The sequence below is a fragment of the Bacillus rossius genome, assembly GCF_032445375.1.
Source record: "Bacillus rossius redtenbacheri isolate Brsri chromosome 4 unlocalized genomic scaffold, Brsri_v3 Brsri_v3_scf4_2, whole genome shotgun sequence".
Taxonomy (NCBI): Eukaryota; Metazoa; Arthropoda; class Insecta; order Phasmatodea; family Bacillidae; genus Bacillus; species Bacillus rossius.
The window spans coordinates 33,470,587-33,487,345 of NW_026962011.1; the positions used below are offsets into that span (position 1 = coordinate 33,470,587).

Here is a 16,759-nt window from a genome sequence, read left to right on the forward strand (position 1 = left end):
TTAATTATATTAAAATATTTTATTGGTTTCAGAATAAATCATTTTTGTCGGCAATATTAATGTAGCAGACAACTGGTTTTTCGGGGGAGGGGTGGGGGTGGCACTTGCCCCTGGTGCCCCCACCCCCCTGGATTCGCCACTGGGTCCACTGTTACAGTTACATGAAAGCATTGCCACTCTGACCGAGCATAGTGCTTCTGCATCGAAAATACAAATATTTTTATTCGAGAAAACTACAAACATCGGCGATTGCTGCAAAAGGCAACTGAATGGCAGACTGTGTCGCACGCGATCACACAAGTGTCACTTGCACGGAGGCCGTCGCCTGTATCCGGCTGAATGAATAAAGTCACGAATACTATGCCTACTTCAGGGGTGCCCACAAGGGGGGGGGGGGGTAACGACGCCGACTGCGTCATTAAAATTTCAGGGGGGGGGGGGGGTAAAAGACGAGAAAAATGTATATATTATTTACATAATTATAGCTTCTAATGTGAAAATACGTTTCTGGTGCTTTGATAATTGAAAGGGATCTTGTAAATCAAATTGGCAACCCCGCACTTTCCTCAACAAAAGCAGTTATCTGTCGGTTCAGGATGGAAATATTACCTGATATGACCAAAATTATTATTAAAAAATCAGTTTTAATTAATGCAAAATGTGATAAAATATAATACTAAAAAGTATAATATTATAAAATAATTGAGTAAATCATTGAGAAAATAGCATAAAAAATTTGGGGGGGGGGGGGGGGCGGCACCTCTGCCTACTTAGAGGACTTCTAGAGTGACAACATACAAGCGCACAGGCCAAGCGACTATGAACCACGAGGCCTTCTTCGTCGATACTTGACATGCCTTCCAAACAAGACATGGCCAATGTCAAGCACACGTGACAAGAGCCTCCGGCTCCGAACCATCAAGCCAACAGTACTAGCATAACCTGATGTGCTTAACGTGTACGATGACCTATCACAAGGATATTGACCAACTAACGAAGCAGGATTTACGCTTACTACAGGACCAAGAACACCTGATCAATTTTTATTCTTATTTAAGTACTCACTACAGACTTGACTACGCACATTTAACGAAATAGATGCACATTTGAAACACATTCAAATCGGTAGGATACGATCGGCAGAATAATATCGCCAGGATACGCTAGGATACGATCGGTAAGATACGTTAAGATCCTGCACCATCTGGCTACAATTTCACCAATTGGCTACAATGGTTCCAACTGCATTTTGGCTGCAATGGCTCCAACTGACTACAGTGGTTACAACTGCATTTGACCCCAACTGGTTTCAATGACTCAAATTGCTTTCTCATTACACTCCATTTTCTTAGTCAACGGCAACAGTTTTTTTTTACATCCTTAAGTTAAAAGTTAGAGAAATGTTTTATTTATAAAATCTAAAATATAATTAATTCCTAAAAAGAGGAACGGGATGATTTGGATAATTTTTTAAAAAATTATTTAGTTTTATTATATAATTTTATAAATAGTAGTACGAGAGGGTTCTGTAGACTTCTGTAGCGAAGCATGTTTACATCAACTAGCATATAAATAAATCTTTAGCTTTGTTAACAGTTATATAATATACTTAGATTGTTATTTATTAACCACAGAAGTTTAATTCACATATCTCACATTTCTCTCTTTTCTATGGCTTCTTTTAAAATAATAAAAGTGAAGGAAATACTTGCTCATTTTCTGTAATAAGTCGTAGTTAATAATTATTTTCGTAGAAATCTCAAGACAATCTTTGCTTCTCTTCCATAAGTAACTTACCGATGACACAATCAGGTTATAAACTACAATTTTTATAATTCCAGTCATTGCAGTGCGCTTATTCAAAACATCGTCGCAGACGATGGGAGGTTATGTCAAGTGTTAGTCTGCATAATAAGGAAATTTTTAATGTTCTTAACCAACTATCGGCAGTGCTGTATTTACTATAATGTGAATAATCTAGTTTAAGCAGCAAATTACATAGGCAATGACAAATTATTTTCAATAAAAAAATAAACACTTAGGAAGTTTAAGGCTTGTTTCGCAGTGTCTGACCACTTCCAGAACGAAGCAATGGATTCGCCCGCTGTCCTTGCGTTCAGGCCGTGTTTCATCGGCTCGGACCACAGACAACGCTTGGACGTCTCGGACAAGAGGGCTAAGAATGAGTGTCCCCCATGGAAATGCGCCGAAAAACCTATCAGGTAAGAGCTTTTTATTTTATTTTAATATTTATCCCCGTTATTAACACTAAAACAAGATCGGGAAATATTTTTTATGAAGTTCGAAAAAAAATATTATAGACTATTTTTTATAAAATAAAAATACAAATGTTAACTGGAAGCCACGCAAACGTCAGGAGTCGCACGCAGGTAGCGTAGCGGTAGTCTCTGAACCATGCACTCATAATGAGACAGACACGCTGTACAGTCAATAATTTGAACGGCCAGAAACACGTATCATGACCTGTTTTTGGGGGTTGATATTTTGAAAAGGTTATTGAAACAAATGTGTGCGTGGATTTCATGAGCGACAGAAGTAAAACTTCTTGCTTATTTGGTATTGATATAGATAAATTATTTACATTTTCAATCGCACTAATCACATAAAAATGAATGATACATATTTTTAAAGTTAATTGCACAAATCAATAACTTTTTCCCACACGAATAAATCATTTGTAGATACTTAAAAATAAATAAAATAAATATGGTAAGTAGTGTAGATGAATAGAGGCTCCGAGCCTAGGCTTCAGGCTGTGGATTGTGGATAGGGTCAATGACTGATTGCTCTGATGTCACAGCGACCATCTTGGATGATCTTGTCCTAGAGGTGGGTTGTTACAGCATTTTTCGGTATCTGTTCCAAACTGATACTGATACAGTAATGCACCTAGTTACAAGTATCTGATACTTTTGTATCAGAGCAGTAGCGGTCGCAGGAAGCGACAAGGTACGGTATCAGCATTCTCGTTACAGGGTACACATCCTCCGTGCCGTCATCACCAGCGTAAAAAGGTATCGGTGTCTCTGATACATTATTTATCACGCCCGGTAATTCTCTACCTCTGTTACTCTCATGCCCGCCTGATTCAGCCAGTATCAATCAGTTCAACATTCACTGCAGTTCGTCCTGGCCGTGTATTAATTACCACCATGTACATTGTTGCGGGCTGTCATGCTTTGTAGTTAGTATCTTTATAGTGAAATAAGGAATGGATAAGTGCAGGGAAAAGACTTCATTTGTGTGGAATTATTTTACGGAAAATAATGAGTTTGCTAATTGTAATTTGTGTAAACAAAAACTGAGTTATAAATCATCATCGACTAATCTGATGAAACATTTGAAACGTAAACATTGATATAGTATGCTCACTAATGTACGTATCTGTTTTTTATTTTTAATTTTTGATAAAATCGTAATATTTTAATGTATGAAAACACTAGTTACTAATATTGTTTTCGGAAAAAAAAGTCCATATGTTGATTACATCTGTTATTAGTGTCAACTGAGAATTTATTTGCATTTTCATAGCTGTTAGGTGCACAAATATATATATTATATCTTGTATTAATGTACTTTTTAATATTAAAATTTCATTAGTTTTATTATTGAACGAGACTGTGCACGCACTGCGCACTGAGCGTACTTTAATGTGGGACAATAACCAAACGACTCGTAACAATTTCGCTTTGCGCCTCTCCTTCAACGCCTTCCCCTGCGCTTCCTCCCCTACATCCTTTCCCTTCTTTATCCCTTATTCGTCGTTCCTGCTCCCTCCCCTTTCACAAGCTCCGCCCAATTGACCGTCATCTGCGATCGGGTTCTGCGCACATTGGCCGTGGTGTTGTTCCAGGCGAATTCTGAACTGATACTAAAGTACTTGATACTTTTCAAGTGTACTCGTTTGCCGTTCCTGATACAGGCGCGTATCAGTTTCAAAGTATCAGGTTGATACTTTTCGACCCACCTCTACCTTGTCCTTGACCCCGGCGGCCATCTTGGATCCACAATATTCAAATCGGGCACCCCACTCCTTAATGCTGCACTTTTCGTTATGCACACCATCTTGTATTTGTATGACATCATCGTTGCACTTTTCGTTACGGTCGCCATCTTGGATTATATAGATAGGTAATGTTGCAATTTTCGTTGAGATTGCTATATTGAATTCTAATAACACGTACACCTTTTTAGATCTAATTTCACAGCTATTTTTTTTTTCTTTCGATTCTGACATCATGTCTGACATCTTGTTTTCGTCTGCTGGAGGTCGCCATCTTGGGTACCGACATCTTTTTTTATTCTGTTAATCCTAGAGAGCACCAGTACTATATTGTCTCTGGCACCAGTAACACTCTGTCTCATCACATAAGCTCGATGTTCCATTATGTACCAGAGCTGATATATTCCTTATCGATGTATTAAATTTATTTTTTTATGCAAAATACATTGGAAGCACTGTGATTCGAACCATCGCAGCTCTGAGCCCTAGATTCAATTCAATTGTTTTTATTTGCATTTAGAGTAGGGCCTGGTTTTGGTACAATACATATTGACATGCCAGCACTCTGTGCTCTTTTGTCAAAATTTACAATTTTTAGAATATAGTTTTATAACATAAATAGAAAACAATAATAAAATGATTTATTAGAATAACACCTAGGTTGAAAAAATACATGTTTAACTGCTCAGCCATTGAGACATTTACCAGATTGAGAATTTAATATGTTATATAATAGAATACATATTCAGACTTATTTGTTTTTAATTTGAAGGAATAATAGCATCGCCTGTTTGAGACAGAATCGCCATATTGTTTTCAGTACTCACTACCAGGAGCGCTAGTTAACACACGTCGCCTGCTAGAGGACGTAGATGCCATCTTGTTTTCAGTACTTGTTACTAGGAGCACTAATGTCACATAGCGTCGGTCTAATTAACAAACCTCGTAACTCCACTTTTTGTCAAAAATTGGTTTTTGGTACTACTATATACTCAGTTATGTGTTCTATTACCATTCCAAATATCATAACAATAAACAATCCCTATGGGCTACAATCCTATTTTCAGAAAACCTCTTATCTCCAGCTGTCGATTTCCTGCATATTAGCATACCTCGTAACTCCATTTTGTTAGTAAAAAAACACAGTGTTATTGTTGCACTGTCTATTAATTGTTTTTAAAATATTATTTTAGTTGTTTCGATATTGTTTGTACATATGGAGCAGGTACATTTTATTATTATCTCACACTTTAACTATTGTCCATCGGTTATTTATGCATACAAAACACTTATTACAATAAATTATACTATTCAAACTTTTGTAATACAGGCCATAATATAAAATGTTTTTGGAGGTAATGTCTAAACTATTTTATACGATTTAGCTATCCATTCTTCATTTCAGAATGTCAAGAGCCAAGAATGATTTCGGCATGGATCTCATGAGTACCCCTTGTAGAACATCATACATTCTTTACGATATTGGCACTTCCATTGTTTTCTTTTACTGTTTTCAATTTGAAAGCCAAAGATGGCTTCTGTTAACTGTGGAACGAGACTGAGAGGGGCCTTGGTTCAAATGAGTTTGCTACAATAATTTGCAACTTCATCTTGTCGCAACTACATTTCAGGAACGATGCCGACAAATTGATACTGTATAGTGATGGTTGCTGCTGTCAGAACAGAAATATGACTCTCGCCAATGCACTCTTACAGATATCGGTGACAAAGTGTGTAACGATAGAGCAAAAGTTTCTGGAGGTCGGACACAAACAAATGGAGGCAGACTCCATGCACTCGAAGATAGAAAATAAGCTGAAAAACAAGAAGATTAATGTTCCAGCTGACTACATCGCAACTTGCAGGGAAGCACACAGAAATCCAAGTCCATATGAAGTTCATTATTTGACTCACAGTTTTTTTTATTAAGATTTGATCATGCTCAATTGTATAGCTCTATCAGACCAAGCAGAATAGCTGGGGATCCATGTGTTACCGACATCAGAGCCTTGAAGTACACTCCAGATGGGGTTATTTCCTACAAGTTGGGTTTCACAGAAGAGTGGAAGAACTTGCCTATTCGCAAAAAACATTACTGCTAAGCCATTTGATAGTTTGCCCGCACTGTACACTAAGAGGCTGAAGATAAATAAATCTAAATACGACCATTTGCAGTCCCTGAAAACAACTATGGAATCAGACTATCACTTATTTTATGATAGCCTTCCTTTTCAAAACTGAAGCAGTGATTTTCTGAGGGGTAATTTTTTTTTCTTTTCCCAATTTGTTGGAGCAATATTTATTGCCTCATTTATCAGTATTTAAAAGCTAGTTTTATCTTGATTTTCTTTCAAACGAATTCATAGTCAATGTTGATTTTATGTACTATACAATATTGCTGTTGTGTATTGTATACTGTCCTTACTGTTCAATATCGGAAATAACCCTTGTATTGTTAGAGATACTTTTTTATAAAACACGAATAAATTTGGTGCTATAATTATTCATCTCAAAATTGTTCTAATATCAATATTAAGTTTATGCCAATAAGAAGATTTATATCTTATCAAACCTCGTATCTCCATATTTAGTTTGAATTTATGATTGTAAAACCTCGTAACTCCATTAAAAAAAGGTTTAATAATTAAAAACTGACACAGAGTTTATTGACAAACGTCAGGGGGTGTTTTAACTATTATGTGATGAATTAAACACATATTTAGTACAAACAAAAAAGTTATTCAGTTTTTTGCTTCTCTTGTAAAATTTGTCTTCAGGGAGTTACGAGGTTTGCTAATTAGACCGACGATAGGTAGTACACATGCCAATTTCTAGAGTGCATTGCCAACATGTTAGTTTAATTCTTAGCCACTAGAGTGTAGTAATCTTTAATTATTACTGTGGCACCCGCCATCTTGACATTTGGATGCCATCTTGGAAATTTGTATAATTATTTAGCTAGATTTTGGGAAAAATTCCAAAATTCATTTAAAAAATCGACAATTAATATACTGATTGAATAGATGGATTCCTGTGTTTGGTTCGATACTTGATCGATGCAAAAATTAATTTTATGTAAATAATAATTTCAATAAATCTTGTTCGTAAAAGAAGCTTAAGTTCCTTACATAGGTACCTCTAGAAATCCGGTATGTCCACCATTTTAAATTTATATTTATTTTAGCTATATATTCGGAAAAAGTTACGAAATTCATAAAAAAAAATTATTAAAAGAATGATTGGTGCGATAGGTTTCCGTCTTTGGTTTGATACTCCATCAGTGATAAGGATGACTAAAGCTTAAAATAAATTCTTAAATTCTGTTTTCCATGGAGTTTATTAATCATTCACTCTACAAAAAACAACACTAAACAAGATAGCTGTCTGAAGAAAAAAATATGTTGTCGCGATGCCTAACACGGAAGTCTATATTTTCCTTCGATGCATGAAATACATTCTAACCAGTTCATGTACAATGCTAGACATATAGACCAATTGTCTTAGAACCACAAGGCCAGGTCATGTAAAATGTCAGATGAATAGACCAGATGTCTCCAAACCACAAAACCTTCTTCGTCGATAGCTAATATAAAATATTTCAAGCAGAGGGTTAAAAATAATTCTATGTAGTGTGTGTGTGTGTTTTAATTACCTATCTGTAACCTTTTCATGGTTGTTTGCAGTGTTAATGGTGGTGGGGGAAGGAGGCACATGCCCCCATCTAAATCCGAAACTGCTGATAGATTGCTTTCATTTGTATTAACTATAATTATGTTTAACAACCGTAATTAATGCTCCAAGTAAGTTAGTTGGAACATATTGTATCAAATATTACTTCCATTAACACTCTCTAATCATGCACCATTGAAGGCGGTTGTTTGTTTCCAACTGTGTCAGCAGCCGGAAACACACCAGTGTTACTATTGCCTTTTGTCTGTTTCATTCACTAGATCTGTTCTGTGTGTACAAGTTTGCACAAAGATACTGGACAGTTCCTTTCATACAAACGAACCACGAGCCTATAAATATCATAAATTAAATAAACTGTCGTAGGGGGGGTTTGTCGGATTGACAAAAAGGAGTAATTTGGGTGCCACCACGTGGAAGGGCACGTGGACCCGGCTACGAACTCTCGGCTCAGGGCCGTGACATGACCCGTGTGGGGCTAGGCTAATATCCCCCCTCGTGCGTCGTGTTCGTGGGCTCTTGAGACGTCCCACACGCCTCGGAACTCAGGGAATCATACACGTGACCACTGAACCACACATTCTGAGCTAGTGATTTTATTACCAGCGAACTTGCACAGGCGAATTATTACAAGGCACGTTACAAAAATGTTAAGAGTTTTACGTAAAGTACTAAAAAAAACACCGTTGCGGGTGATAACCAGTTTATAGGCTGACCAGGTCACCTCGTGGCCTGGCCTCGAGAGTCAATTTCGTATTACGCGTACGAAATATCCGTAAACGGAAAACAAATATTTAGGTGAAAGAGTCTACCACCTGGAGCAGGCCTCGAAGAAGTAAGAAAGTTTTAGATTTATTTAAAGATGCGACGGAAACTAATGGATCAGTGAACAAAAGAGATGAAGTCGACGAGGTGCGCGGGCCGCTCCTACTCCAGGCGGCGAACGGAAACAGACTGACGAGACCAGGGCATCATGGCCGCCGGGAAGCGTTAAGTTCCCGTTATGTTACCAGGTAGCCGTCCGGTAACATACTTAATCAAACAAATATTATTTAAAAAACAAACATAATTTAAGTACACTTATTTATAATTAACAACCTTTAGTTATGGTGTTATTTCTTATTAAAGTTTAAAAACTATTGGCGGGTAGTTCTGCGGATGCCCGCATGGGGCGCTGCGCCGTCCTTACTTACTAAAACTTGAGGCGTGACAATTAGGGATATTTTATTACATAAAAAGGTTTATACATTATGTTTATTTTAATAAAAGAAACTGGTCGTCGCACCGACTCTAGCACCGCCTCTTGCCGGGCGCCCAACACACACACACACACGCATGGGGCGGGAGGTTTGAATAGAGGGTGGTGGTGGGAGGAGAGGGGGGTCAGTTGCGGCATGACGTGGCACATCGGGCTAAGGGAGGGCGTAGCCCCGGTCGACGTCAAAACAAACAGCCGACACATTTGGTTCACGAATTACACTGTTCGCCCTCTCGTAACTGTGTTTATCGCATCTCGCCAAGGAATAAGTTGACTGTAGAGTTTAAGATTCTGTACTTCATGGCGGAGTGTTACTAAGAAAATCATTTAATTATAAAAAAAAATTTAAAAAATCTACCAGGTATGGGAAATAACTGTATTTATCAGGTCCTTGGCAATTTGTTTTTCATGTTGTGTTCGTAGAATTATTTAATGGCAATGAAGTGCAAATATAACAAAAAATTTAATTTGTTTAAAATTAGGTTCTATATACAGATTGAGTTTTGTCACATTAGTTATGTTCGTACATAAAAAAAATATTTCCTTACAATAATAATTCGAGACAGGTATGGAAATTTCACACATTCATTTAGTCGTTATCACAAGACACACAAATGCTGCACTTTCATTACTTCGCTGAATATTTTTAGAACACCTAGTTTTGTCGAACTGCACATATTTCGAGGACTTTGCTTCCAGGACCCTGATCAGAGGGTGGAATGTATGATCTGTTGCAGACCATTACCTTTAACTTCGCTGTACAATTTGCACATTTGCATTGTCTGTGGCAGAGCGAGGTGCGGCGGCAGGCCGACGGGGTTCCACAACCTGCCGCGGGAGGTGCTGGTGCGCATATTCTCGTACTTCCCCGAGGAGGAGATCGCGGGCGTGCTGATGCACGTGTGCCAGCACTGGCGTCTCGCTGCCACGCACCCGAGCCTGTGGTGCCGACTGCGCTTCCAGGGCGCCAGCCTTCCCGCGAGGGACATCTGCCGCCTCCTGCACCACTCGGCGTGCCTCACCTCCCTCCAGCTGGTCGCCGTGCCGGGGCCCAGCGTGGTGCGTGCCCTCCGCCAGGTCTGCAGGTGCGTAGCTCGTCGTTACGACTGTGCGCTAACCTCCGAGCAGACACTGCCGTGCCCTGCTGTGCCTCCCGAGGGAGCTCACCTTCTCTCCAGCTGGTCGTCACGCAGAGGCCTTAATTTTTATATCTATACAACTATCGACTTCTGAAAACCATGGAATCAATTTTCCTCGTCCATTTTATATCAAATGTAATTCCAATTGTTACCAGCACCCTACCTACTTTAAACAAAACAAAAAGTTAAGACTCGCTATTATTCATGAATAAGTATATACCTACCATAATTTTTACATTTTGGAACAAGCAAGTGAAGCTGGTAGCACATATGTACATTCAGAAATAATCAAGGTGATTTAAACTCTGGTAGAATTACACAAAGTCAACAGCAAAACCTGAAGAAACAACTATGATTAATATATAAAAAAAACCACAACTTATGTGAAGTTCCATAATCTGCAAATACTAAAAACAGTGTAGCATATTATTTTATAAAGAAAAAATACAAGATTTCATTAGAACTTGTGTGTTAAATGGAATTCCTGTCTGCTATTTAGTTAACCTGTTTGTACTACCATAAGCACAACACGACAGTTCTACAATTCTCATGCATTCATTCCTTTGGAGCCATTAAATACACCTTGTTAAGTCATCTAAGTGGGCATGTCCCAAAATGCAAAGAGATTTTTGTATCTACACCAGACAACCACTCTCTAATTTCTTAACTCGAGAATAATTATGATGTACCTTGCAAGGCTTAGTGGCTATATGCTGCAACAGCTTTGTGAAAAAACCAACACTGAAATAGTAATTGAGGAGTTCTTTGTGAAAAAGGTTTATAGAGGAAAATCCTGACTTGAAAAAAAAAAAAAAACAGCTGTAAAGATTGTAAATGTTTGTACCCTTTACAGAACAAAATTCCCAAATTATGACAGCATAACAAAAATTTTAAAATGAAATTTAATTTTTTACTATAAAATATCAGATACATTGCAAGAGAAAAATTAAAAGAGCATAATAAAAACACTTATTGCGTACATCCCTTATGGGGTATATTAGCCGTGTTTATTTATATGCTCTTTTTACATAATTGCTATGTTCTATAATTAAAGTATATTTTAGCTGGGTATAAAAAATATGTATATTCCTCTTTTGTAATTGCATTCAAAAACTACAAAAGTTGATGATAGTATTCATAGAAAACAGCCAATGAAAATAGCGAAAAATCATTGTATGAGTTGTTCTAGGTAAACAGGGTGTGTTCCAGTATAACTTTCCTAGGGACATGATATGGTTTCACAACATTTTTTCAAAAATGCAAAGATGAAAGATAACTAGATGAAATTATGTGCTCTTAGAGAACACACAATGGAAAATTTATAGATAACATCTCTCTTATACGCCCTTTTGACACACACCTCAAGTTTGAGTCTGTCATAAAATATCTTGAGGTATGTTTCCATCAGGATAAATGCTTAGGTATTTTGTTATAGCTAACACTTATTTTGACAAGTGTGTTTCCCCATGGTGCTTTCCATGTTACACAGCAGAGGAAGGAAAATCGTTCTACGCTGTACATTTAGTCACTCCAGTATGTACAAAGACATAAAAATGATAAATACTGAATATCATGCATGGTATAAATAGACAATACGTAAAGTCCCTGATCATGAAACTTGTTTCGTATTCGATGTTTCTCAAAAGTAATACCAGTAGTGGCCATGTTTACAAAAAATACTGCTGACAAAGTAACAGTGATAAGATACGAAGACCACTGGTACTACTTTTGAGAACAGTCAAATTTCAACACGTTGCACGACACACAATATACACAGGGGCATATGCAGGGGAAGAGATTGGGAGGAAACCCACCAAAAAATTTACATTCCCACCAACGAAACGCATGAATTTGAAAGCCAACAGCAGGCAAAGAGGTTCTCTCCCCCGAAATGGAATTCTGCATATCTCCCTACTATACAGTAGTATCAGTAAGAGAAATATATCGTCGGCTTACTTCTAAAACCTCGTAACTCCATTTCAGTCAATTTTACAGGAGAACTTATGAGCTTTTCGAGCACAGTTTCGACTGACAAAGATACTGGTTTTTATTATTTGTGAATAGAAAAGAGACTAAGTAGAGTTGACTTACGAGGTTTTATCAGCTTATGCACCATGAAAAAATGAAAAAAAAAAAAAAAAAAAAAATACACCAAACACATCCGAAGTATAAAACTGGGGAAATCTGGACTTACGAGGTTTTAGAAGTAAGCTGACGATATAGAAAATCTTCCTCGGCATTTATTATTCAATCTTGGTTCATCAATGATAACTGGATCCACCCATAACAGGAAACAGAAGTAAAAATAAATATGTACGAGGCTTGTGAAGGAAACGACTGCAAGTATGCGTGGTGCGCGCAGATGCAACCCGCTGCTGCAACACATCACGGTGAAGCGCTGCATGCGGGAGGACGAGTGCATCCCGGACTCCGTCCTCAAGAACCTGGTTGTCTCCTGCCGGGAGCTGCTCTCCATCAACTTCAAGGGCACGCAGATCAGGACCAGACGGTGCGTGCGTCTCCTGCTGCCTGGCTCCGGGCACGGTCTTCGTGACGGGATGGCCCAGCTTGGTTTAGATACATACTATTTCTCAATGCTCGAGTTCACTCTGATGAGATGAAACTAACAAATCGGATGTAAACAGAATCCATAGCAAAACCTTAGTAATGTGCTGGACACATAGATCAGATTGTGGTTATGACCACAGTAACAATTACAGTTTTTTTTAGTTTTTTTTTTTTTTTTTAGTTTTGTTGTTTGAAAAGTTAAATACGTTAAATAATAGGGAGGAAGCTCAACAAAATTTATTGCTCCCAGGCCCTTGATTTATCTCGATGGCCCTGGTTCCAAGTGTGTTGTAGCTTCACAAACCTGGAAGTACTTCTCTGGTGTGTTAAGCACTGCCACACATTTGTTTGGACTTTCATTTTACTATGAAAAAAACAAAGACCTTGTTTTGATGCAACTCCCTAAAAGACTTAAAAATTTTCATGCATACTAGCTACTACACAATATAATAACAACAACAATAATAATAAAACCCTTGTCACAGCCAAAAAAATTTATACACTTAAATACAAAATGCAAATCTGAAACTTGTATAGCAATGACCTAAATATCAAACCTCATAGTTACGTGAATACAGAATTTACAGTAGGGTTAAAAAAACTGTGTACCTTGATACCTTGTGCTAAACTTTTACATTTCTTGCTTATAAGTTTAAAACAAACATAACACTATAGAACTTAATGAAGAATTGTAATGTTGAGAGATAAAAATGCAGATACATACACTGATATACTACATACAAATTAATTATATTTTTAATTACATACATGATGTTAATATAACTGATAGATATACTTGATCGCTTTTGAATAACAAAGGCATTTTAATCTAGCATTTTGGGGATCACGGTCGGGCTGTAATAGCGATTTTGCCAATTATTAACCATTAATTAAGTTTTAACTAAAATACAAATTGTAGTAAGCTGGTTTAAGGCTATAAAAAACTGAACACGCTAAAAACATTGTCAGAACAGTGGTGCAACCTGGCGATCGAAGACGTCACGACTCCTGAATCCACCTGAAATATTGTAAACCCGAGTGACTTGATTGGTGCTGGATTACAGAACGTACCAAACTAAGAATGCTGCCAGTAAATGTTTCCCACAGGAGCTCTGCACTCTCTTGGTGACTCAGCCATAGCTTCAAATTTGGTCACACTAATCTGAGAATTTCACAACTAAAACTTCAAGAAACATTTAATGAATTTCATCTAACTGCATATTTTATAATTGTATAGTTCCCATTGTCCAGAGTACAAACTGCAGGCTACAGGGTTGCTACAAGCCTGGAATTCGTGACTTCTCTGACTTTTTCAAGGTTTTCCATTACTGAATCGACCAGTTTCCCTGACCTACCAGATGCAAATCATCCCGCGGCTCACTTGGTGTTGCTTTCCGGGGGGGGAAAAAAAAGAGGTTGAATACGTCATTCAAATGAATAGTGTCACCTTAGCGAAATTAACAATATTTTAAATACACACATTTGTAAAAAAAAACTGCTACAAAATTCACTTAAACTACAGAATGCAAGCTATTGAATTTGTATGTTACATGCAGAAATAAGTTCCCCTCCATGTGTTTAGAGTAAAATGCCTGGGAGTTCACAAAATACAAAAATCAAATATTTGTGATATCAAAAAGTGCTGGTATTTTTTTTTAGGTGCCTAAACATCGGCAGAAACAGTATTTCACATTTAATTCGGCTTTCACTAAAGAAATAGGCTAACAGAAATATTTGGTAATTTCCCTGACTTTTCCAAGCATTCCCTAGAAGTTTAAATTTCCCCGTTGGCACCCAGACAACTAGGTTCCGCGCCCAGCGACACTTCAGCGATCGCCATCACCACCAGGGGCGCAACAACTGGGGGGTCAAGGGTATTTTGCCCCCCCCCTTCTGAAACCTTGAAGTGGGGGCAAACGGGGGCAAAGAAAGTGCTGTGTAATCAATTTTTAGATAATAAAACTGCTTAAATAGCACCATTTTCCACCTTGAGATACAAATTTTCCTGGCTTCAATAGGGGGGATCGATGATTCTTTATAAAAAGGTATATTGCCCCCCCTTTAGAAATTTAGTTGTTGCGCCCCTGGTCACCACCACGAACACAGGCGACCGGTGTTGGTGAGAGGGAACGGTGTTGGTACGTGCAGGCTGGTGAGCGAGCTGGTGTACGCGCCACAGCTTCGCAGCCTCAAGCTGTCCCTGCAGGCGAGCTCGCGGCCCCGGGACCTGCTGCTGGCCGCGCTCAACTGCCGCGACCTGAGCGAGCTGGTGGTGTCCCCGTGCCGCGCCAGGGGCGGGCCCCCGCCCCTCGCGGACACGGACGCCTGCCTGCTGTTCCACGCCCTGCGGCCCTCCCTCGCGGCGCTCAGCTTCGACGCTCACGGCCTGTGCGAGCCCGCCCTACAGGTCAGCGATGCTGGCCGGGCTTAGACCCACGCCTGGCCTGTTTAAATGATCACTTTCCAATCCTTGCCTGTCTTTGACAAGTTGTATAATGTTCAAATAAGATGAATGATTCGACACTTAACATACTGTAGAAATTAGGGTAATTCGAGACAAATATAATGCTAATTTCTTAATTTCAAATAAATTATGATCGCCTTGGTGATCTTGTATTAACTGATTACATATCTATTATATTAAAGTTTTTCCCCTAAGTTAAATAAATTTTATAAATCTCTATAAAGAAAATGATGATTTTTCCGACAAAGCCGACCGAGGAAACGACCGGCACCATCACTACGGAGCACTGCCCGCAGGCCATCCTGTCGTGCTCGCTGCTGCGGAGCCTCAAGCTGACCAACTGCGTGCAGCTGTCGGGCGCCCTGTTCCGCTCCCTCCCGCGCCGGCTGCCCGGGCTGGCTCGCCTGCGGCTGGCCAACGCCTGCCAGCTCACCTCGGAGGACGTGGCGGGCGCCTTCGCGGAGCCCGGCTCCCCGCTGCGCCGCCTCTCGTACCTGGACCTGGCCGGCTGCTGGCGTCTGCGCGACGAGGGGCTGCTCGTCGTCGCCGAGGCCGCGGGAGGGACCCTCATGCACGTCGGCCTCGAGCGGTGCAAGTCGGTGACGAGGGCCGGGGTGGCGGGCCTGCTGGGCGCCTGCCGCCACCTGCGCCACCTCAACGTGGCGCACGCCTTCGAGTTCCGCTGCGAGGACGCCCGCGCGGTGCACCGGCTGGCGCCCGGCCTGGAGCGGCTGGTGCTGGGCCAGTACGAGCCCGCCGCCGCGACGGAACTCGGGCAGCTCCTGCCGGGACTCCGCATAGCCGTCAAGGTCTCCGAGTTCTCCAAGGAGAAGTACGACTTCTTCCTCTGATTGCTTCCCACCGCTACATGTTTCACGAGTACACGAACAGCAACGAGCTGTGAAACTTCCGTGATTTACTCGCCATTTCGCCGTCGTCTTCAGTGGCCGTGACACCCCGAGGCATGCATCCTGCCCGCGTTTCAAAGCCCGTACGGCTACCCTAATTCTGTGTGAATTTAAAAAAAATTAAAAATAATCATATGGGAGGAAATCTTATCAAAATGTCACATAAGAGTGAATAAAAAATGTGCATGACTAATTATGCAGCTGTGCAATATAAAGCCAGGAAGTAACTTATCCTTACTTTACTCTACAAGCAAGTTAAAAAACACAGGCTTGCACTCGAAATTTGTTTAAAACGGAGTAACTAATCAATGGATCAGCTTTTATTAGGCATAATTACTTTCTACATTACTTTCTACATACTACAAAGAAAAAGTCAGCCATGACAAAATTTTTTTTTTATTCTATCAAACATCACAATAATACTGGTAGAAGATAGGTAAGCATTATATTGACTGCTCCACAGAACAGCAAATATCACAATTACTGTTGAAATTACGAGATCACAAATGGATTTTTAACTTTTTCCATTACATTAAAAAAATCATCTACACACTAAAGTAGGAAAAACATACACATTGATAAAAAAATATGCTTTCATATCACAAATTTAAGTTCAGAAATTTTGAGTGATCACCACCACACATGTGGTGGAATTAGTTTATTTTAAATGTTTTAATATATGTCAAAAATTAAAATCCTCATGACAAACAT

General features: G+C 39.3%; 1 protein-coding gene across 1 annotated transcript; it reads left to right on the top strand.

Annotated features, from left to right (window-relative positions):
• Positions 1-1,671: 1,671 nt before the first annotated feature.
• Positions 1,672-16,260, top strand: LOC134541790 (uncharacterized). Its single transcript, XM_063385468.1, has 5 exons — positions 1,672-2,222; positions 9,761-10,054; positions 12,471-12,617; positions 14,825-15,083; positions 15,437-16,260. The coding sequence occupies exons 1-5, from the start codon at positions 2,092-2,094 to the stop codon at positions 15,989-15,991; spliced, it is 1,386 nt and encodes a 461-aa protein (XP_063241538.1). The 5' UTR covers positions 1,672-2,091; the 3' UTR covers positions 15,992-16,260.
• The last annotated feature ends 499 nt before the right edge of the window (positions 16,261-16,759 follow it).